Consider the following 7,460-nt stretch of genomic DNA (forward strand, 5'->3'; position numbering starts at 1 on the left):
TTTGATCTGCGTTTCCCTGTGACGACAAAGTTTTTGCTGTTTGCAGAGCACTGTTGACACAGGAACCCCCAAGACAGGAGCTACGGGTACTCTATGTAATGGCAACACGTGATCAGTGGTGTCATCTTATTCTTTCTGGTGTCGTTTGCTAATTGTTTGACCACCCTTCTATTCCGTGCTCTGGCAACACTTTATTCACGTCTGCTTGGAAAAACTGAAATAAACCAGAGGAGAAAAAGAGCAAGTGAACTGCAGTCCATTAAACTTCTCTTCTACCTCGCGATGTAGATTTACTCACTAAAATTTATCATCAGCCACTTAAAACTGTATCTTCTGTTTGAAGTCTGGGAATAAAGATTGCTGGCATTTCTGATTCAGCTGCGAATACAAGAAAATGTTGAGTATTAAGTAATTGTTCTGAAGCGTTTGCGGGGTTCAAATGATCTTATCTGTCTTAATTCTCAAGCTAGTCTAACTACTTGTAATCCCTTACCAATATGCTTGCCAGTACCTGCAAACAGGGACCTTCTGAAAATGGATGTGATTAAATAAAATTAAAATGGAAGAGCAATATTTTCTAGTCAAGCGGTTTCATCATTAATATAATACAGGATCCACCTCTTAAAACTAGCATCATTTCTTGTTTCACATCTTAGAGATCCAACTCTTTCACAACCATAAATGTTTACAACTTTTGCCAAAAATACATTTCCCACACATTAATGCTGTGAAACAAAACAACACTGGAACTGTTAAATTTATTTCAACTTTTAACAGTGTTGGAATGACCATCTGTGTTTTGTGCTGCTACAGCGAATGGAACAGAAAGCAAACAACATTTTTAAAGAAGCACCATCACAACATGGAAATATTTTTTAAAAAAAATACATTTATGACTGCTGCCACAGGGCACACATTTTCTTAAAGTGCAATGATCTGATGTGAATTTTAAATTACTCAACGGCGCAGTGTTTAACAGACAGCTTTAGCTTTTTCAGCAGAATAACACAATAACACTGCTAACGTTAGTTTAAAAAAAACAACTCCTTACAAAGTGCACAACAATAAATAATTTGTCCTACTGGGATGATAAAGTTCATTATTTCATACAGTTTTGTGAGGTCAGCTCTTCATCAGTGAACCATGCAGGAGGCAGAATCAGCAGTTTGATGATGGCGGAGACTTTGGTCACTGAAAAAGAGCTACTCCCGAGGAACATGGTCATCCAGCAGAGGGATCTGATGGTGGTTCAGATTGTTCATCTGGTTGTGTAGCTGCACATCCTAGAGCAGATTTAGTACAGGTAAATCTGTTAGCGCTACGATGCATGTTTTAAATCATTGTTAAAAGTTTAGACTGGTTTAATACAGACAGAGCAACAAGTTACTCTGATACTGAGCAAAAATATTACTCGCAGTGATACAGACAGCATGATTATTTGGCCAGATAATGGTACAGTCTCACCTCTCTGAGCCTGTAGACTCCCAGTTTGAAGCGACAGCATATCACATCAACACAGAAGCCGACAAGCCCATGGAGCATGCCTGTACAGAGAGAGGGAGCACACGGCGATAAACGGATGAATTCATGGACTTGTTAAAATAAATCCTTTATGCAGCATATTTTGTTTTGTTTTGCTCTGAATTAAAAAGACTGGGAATGATTCCAGCTTCATAGATGCCAGTAACAGATCTGTATTGTCCAATAACACAAATTAACAGGATGGTACTGCAGGCTACAGCGGGCTTGCCTGTCGTGGAGAATATGCCCCCGATAATGCCACACAGTCGCACCAGGAACTGCCACAGTGGCATATGCTGCTCGCTGACCGTCACCATCAGAGAGCTGGTGTCATACTTCACAAAGATGCCGGAAACACCGTGACTTCCTGCTGCGTGGTTTATCACCCGCTCCTTGGAAACAGACAGTCTGGTGTTTAGTGCTCCCCACAGTTTCCCTTAAACCCTTAATTCTCTGTGAGCCTCTCTACTTCTTGTCACAAGGCTGGGTTTGTTTGTTTTTTTTTCCTTGTTACTCACTCGCTCAGTCACAGAAAATTGGTGTGTGTCTGCAGATATCTTGTATGTGTTCAGTCTGGTGGGCACCACTGTGATGAAGTACTGGAACATCTGGTTGTCTGGAGTGGAATCACACAGAAAAGAAGCATGAATGAAAAATTTCAATATTTCAAAATATTGAAAAATCAAGATTTTGTGTTTTTAAATTCATTTCGAGGAGGAAAAATATGGAAACTGAAGAAAATCAAAAAGAAATGTAACTTTTATACTTGGCAGTGATCATCTAAGGCGAGCTAAGGACAGCTTGGTCATGATTGGTCATCAAGTCGTGATTCAATAAAGGTGTTGACACCTGATTAATTCTGCAGAAAAATATTTGAATGTTCTAAGGCAGGAAACCACTTCATCATGTGTTTTACTCTTTCCCCTCCTATCTCTGTGAATTGCGATAACTTACTGTTATAGGTGATTTTCTCTGTGCTGTCCAGAGGATTGATGATGCCTGGTATCTCCTCCCCAAAAGACAAATGGTCTATTCGATGGGAGAAGTTGTACGCTGCAACACAAAGATGAGAGGGAGCTCGGGTTCAGTCGTGGCCATGAAGAATCGCTGAAAGCGCTCGAAGTGAAAGTGGGAAAAATGTACTTGTAATACACACTGCGATAGCACTGTGTGAGTTCATTAACTGTCTTTCATTGGTTATCTAAAATGTCAATTAAACTTTGATTGAGGAGGGAAACTGAGCACTGCAGTGATGAATAATAACATGCCTTAGATTCAACATTTAATGGTATTATTGATGTTAAAATTTGTTTTGTTCTGGATAAAATGGCAGTTTTCCCAGAGATAAATCTTCTTCACTGCTCTGAAACACGAGGCTACACAAGAAGTTGTGCTGTACAGCCACCAGCAACTACTGTTTTAGAGCAGTGAAGATTGATTTCTGTTAAATAGTGTAAACGTAGCCATTAGCAAAATGTTAGCACTTTGGTAACACGTTACACTGGAAAATCCCACCAGTAATAAAGCAACGTGTACAGTATGCAAGGGTTTAATTTTAAGGGGAGGAATGTAAGAAGTGTTTATTCCTAGATTTATTGATTTATTTATTTTCATGAAAATCAAATTAGATAATAACACAAAGATTCTATGGTATTCATGTATTTGTTCATATTTTACAAAGGGTTTAACCTGAGCTATGCCATCAGCAATCACATTACATCCATACAGGGTTAGTTGTTACAACAGCTGTTAAAGGTTTTTCTCTTGGAATGGTATCAGATCAGTACTCGGTATCGGCCGATACATATTGGTATCAGGAAGTAAAAAGTGGTATCAGAACATCTGTATGTGAAACAAGCCAAAGAAAAACATAATTAGAAGTTTTTTTTTAACTCACTCTCATGACTCACAAAAGCTGCAATATGGGCATGGCCCTGAGGATGGTGAATAGGCCTGAAAAAGACAAAATACTGGCCTTAGAAGACTGATGTCAACAACAGCTCTGTAGTTTAAATGTTTACACAAATACCACAGCTGGATCATGGTAAGTAGTTCACTGTTGTCTTTACATGGAGCTGAATCTGTCAGAGCCTTTTTGACAAATCAAATAGTTTCTTACTTTCCCACAGTGATGTGCAGGTTTCCTGCCACCTTGTTGACGTAGACGTGCCCATGTATCCTGCAAGCATTGAGCGGCTCCATAGAGGTATCCTCCCTACGCACACACAATTACTAAGCATATGGTCTTATTCCTTAATGGTTGATTAGCATCAGTAAGATCCACAGACATCCAACATAACTTTCTTCTGGGCTATGAAGAACAGATTCTTAAATACTGCGCCTTTCATTTTATTTCCTTTTTATAAAATTAATAACAAAAAAATAGTGTGTTTGCAAATATGAAACTGACCGTGGAGGCAGGGCAGTGGGAGCTCCTTTCAGGAGAGTTTTGTAAAGGACTTCCTGAAGAGCATGTTCCTCTCTCAGCCTGCTCTGTATGAGAAGCAACGTCCTGGAAGACAAACAACAGTCATTTGCTCAAAATAGTCAGTGCATAGAAACTACACCTGGAATGTAGGTATGCAACGATTTTTGACTTATCAACACCTTGATACTACCTTGATACTACCTCTTTCAATTGCTGTTTTTCAGCAATTGAAAGAGGCAGGTATCTGGATGGACCAAATCTCCCAATCACCTTTTTCTAGTTTTTCTACATAGTTTTTAAAATCTAAAGTTTAATCATGATAGTTTGCATGACATGTTTAAGTTCATACAAGAAAAAGAGGGCGACAACCAGCCATAACATTTTCAACACTTCTGACTTTACTGAGGATCTTTCATAGGCTCCAATTTAGATCGCATCATTTTGGACAGTAATATTTTCCTGGCACTGGTGCACAGGAGTGATTTCATGAAAGTTTACCTTTGCCACAGCCTCTGTTGTGGAGTCAGTTCAAAAATAACCTGATCAAACGTACAGAGAGAAAAGAGAAAAAAACGCAGCAGTGAAAAAAAACATTTCTAAAAGCGGGAAAGAAAACCTGCATGGATATAACCTATATGTGTGCCTCAAAACTGGCTAATTAACAAGCAGCGGCCCTTTTAATGAACAGTGGAAAAAGCAGCTTGTGATCACACGCAGAATTAAAGATGAGAAAATTTTCTGAGACACGCTTCACTCACAGGCTCGTACTGGAGGCCGCTGGATGTGATCATGGTCTCAGCCAGGTCCAGAATATCTGCTCCAACATCTGCAAGCACAGACAATGAGTTTTTAAATACACTGATACATACATACAGCATACCTGCAATGCATGTCTTTGACTGGTTTCTGTATATGAAAGGAAAAGAAGCTTAAATACTCACGCTGGCATTTCATGGCAACTGTGATGTCAATGTTTATTCTCAATTTACTGTAAATAATGAAAAAGAAGAGTGTCTATAATAATATCCTGTTCTATGCTATAGCTGTAAATAATGCAACATGCATAAAATCAGTAGAAAGTCACACAATTAATTTAGGACATGTTTGTTGTGTAATTGTTAATATTCAATAAGTGAACGTACTGAACAACTTACCTGGAAAAATCTTTGTCAACTGCATATTCATATTTCATCCAAGTGTCTCTATAAACAAAGAACTCTAAGATAGCCAGAAGTGCCATGGCACTAAAAGCTATAAGTGACACTGTGGATGAGACAGAGTAAATAAGGTTACTTTATATCATTTTTTTTATTAATAATATTACTGTATATCTTTTCCAGAGGGATGTGTCACCTGTCCCTCCTGATGCTGACGTCTCGACATAGCTCTCTGACACTTTGGGGAAGGCGTCCAGCTCCCTCACCAGACTCAGGGCCTTCTTTCGGGACAGACGCCTCATGTTCAGGTTCACGACACGTCACCACCTCCTTCACCTCAAATGAACAGAGTACATCAGCATTACACTCAGGATTGACTTTTTCAGTGGTATTATTAAGGATACAAATATACATCTTAGCTTGGGAAAAAAAACTAGAATTCAAATAAAGGGAAATATAATTTGCTATAATTAGATTTGTTTTGCAGATATCTGATAATTTACATACAGTTTCTGTATCCAAAACTGATAATGAATGATTTATTTCATGCAAATACTACCATATGTCTACTTTCTACCAGTGGAATTACAGTAATATTGATGCTTGTTGAAGATGCTGATATTTTAAAACATATTCTTCACACTTCAGACACTGTTCATTAGTAGCTTTCCTGATTTATCACTGAACACTGCACTGGTTCCAAGCATCTGCAATCACTCAGAGACGTGGGAACAACTCACTTCATCTCAGATTAGAACAACATTTATACAAGTAATTGTATTCATTTTTGGCATTTTCAACAGTATTTATTTTGGCTTGTAACCTCAACCAAAAATGTGTTTTTCTAAATATTTCATAATAAAATTGTAATAAAAATATTTTAAAAGGTGTTCAAGCAATTGCTCTGTTTTATTATAATTTATTTCAATATTTATTTTATGTTCATTGAAGATGGCATAATATTTTGTAAGAATTATTTCCATTATCAATTAATCAGCAGATTATTTTCTAGATTAATCAATTAACGGTCAGGTCCTAAAATGTCACAAAATGGTGTGTTCATCACACTTTTCTAAAATATCTTCAAATGGCATTTTTGTTTTGTTTTTTGTCAAAGAAAAAATGACAAAGAAAAGCAGCAAATTCTAACCTTTGTGATGCTGAAATAAATAAATGTTTGCCAATTTAGTTGGCGATTAATTTCCTGTCAATCGATTAATCGATTAATTGTTTCAGCTCTAATAACATTATATTACTTAAAATCATACCTACATATCACTCTAATGACTTTGATATTGATCCTTAAATCATAACATATTTTTTGACAGTAAATGCCCTTAAAACTATAATAATACAAACACCAACAGATACACATCTCTATATTAACACTGTAATACAGCAGAGAAACGATGCAAGATTCATAAGAAAAATGACAAGGTTTCTAAAGAGTCAATACTGAATATGACATGTGTGCTACACAGTCCAAAACAATATTAACAACAGATGTTTTATGTTTTATGAAGTGAATATATTGATTTACTGTCTGTTAACCGTCTCCCTAAGCAGCACATCTATTACTGCTTCACTACACCGTTTATTTATAATGTATCTTACCTCTTTTGTCATCTGGTTAGATGTTAAGTCGTGGCACAGTGTCTCTGGAAGCTGTACTCAACAAGTTATAAGTGCGGTTTGAATTTAATCTGAATTTTAGTGCACCGTGATCCATCCATGATGCTAGCTCACAGGGGGGCGGGCTCGCTTCTTCCTTGTTTGGGTAAATAGTGACGTAGGAAAGTGCGTAACGCGCGCGCTCCTACTGGCGTGAACGCGCAGCGAATAATGGCTTTATTCAGTCAGCAGGTGGCGTTTCAACACTGAAATGCTGCCCTTTTAAAGATAAATGTATGTAAATAAAGTAGTTTAAGAATAGAATAGAATGGAATAAGGTAGAGATTTTTGTGGGTGCTTCAATTAGCTTAATGGGTGATTTTAAAGAGACAGACAGTGAAACAAATGGGTCATCTTATTGGTTTTGATGTGTTATATTCTAACAGCCCAGTATGGGAAGGAAATACAAACTTGTATAGCTCTGATTCTTCATATAATACAGACCTGATTTCTATTAAGTTTTGCTACTGGACACAAGAATGTGTATGTACTTTTCTTAATTTTAAATGGTAATCAATGTATTTTTTAATATTGTTAGAAGATTATTAAAAAATATATCTTGCATAAACCAACTGGATACTTTACTAATTGTTTTCCTATGTTGCACTCCCTTTTGTTTCTATTCTAATGCTTCCCTTTCCTCACTAATGCATTCAGACTTACATGCTGTTTGATTATTTACA

The 7,460-nt window shown here is 37.1% G+C and overlaps 1 protein-coding gene across 2 annotated transcripts; it reads right to left on the minus strand.

Annotated features, from left to right (window-relative positions):
• Positions 1-708: 708 nt before the first annotated feature.
• On the minus strand, positions 709-6,843 carry LOC111224704 (endoplasmic reticulum-Golgi intermediate compartment protein 2-like). 2 transcript variants are annotated; one of them, XM_022749304.1, is made up of 14 exons: positions 6,721-6,843; positions 5,303-5,442; positions 5,104-5,200; positions 4,891-4,937; positions 4,708-4,775; positions 4,448-4,488; positions 3,932-4,033; positions 3,641-3,736; positions 3,419-3,474; positions 2,476-2,574; positions 2,040-2,137; positions 1,751-1,913; positions 1,465-1,544; positions 709-1,283 (listed from the first exon to the last, which is right to left on the minus strand). In XM_022749304.1, exons 2-14 carry the CDS (start codon positions 5,406-5,408, stop codon positions 1,203-1,205), a joined length of 1,134 nt encoding a protein of 377 aa, XP_022605025.1. In that variant the 5' UTR covers positions 5,409-5,442; positions 6,721-6,843; the 3' UTR covers positions 709-1,202. The 2 variants fall into 2 exon arrangements, with proteins under 2 accessions (XP_022605025.1, XP_022605024.1); XM_022749303.1 differs by having other exon boundaries at positions 5,104-5,212.
• Positions 6,844-7,460: the final 617 nt, after the last annotated feature.

This window comes from Seriola dumerili, unplaced genomic scaffold (assembly GCF_002260705.1).
Source record: "Seriola dumerili isolate Sdu_G_001 unplaced genomic scaffold, Sdu_1.0 BDQW01000138.1, whole genome shotgun sequence".
In the NCBI taxonomy this organism is placed as follows: Eukaryota; Metazoa; Chordata; class Actinopteri; order Carangiformes; family Carangidae; genus Seriola; species Seriola dumerili.

What these genes read in the sequence shown, in the direction of transcription:
- LOC111224704 (XM_022749303.1), bottom strand. Translation starts at nt 5,408, where the DNA reads ATGAGGCGTCTGTCCCGAAAGAAGGCCCTGAGTCTGGTGAGGGAGCTG. An exon ending in GTTGACAAAGATTTTTCCAG is followed by an intron (nt 4,938 to 5,103) that starts GTAAGTTGTTCA and finishes CATTATTTACAG; the next exon opens with TAAATTGAGAATAAACATTG. An exon ending in CAACAGAGGCTGTGGCAAAG is followed by an intron (nt 4,034 to 4,447) that starts GTAAACTTTCAT and finishes TTTGTCTTCCAG; the next exon opens with GACGTTGCTTCTCATACAGA.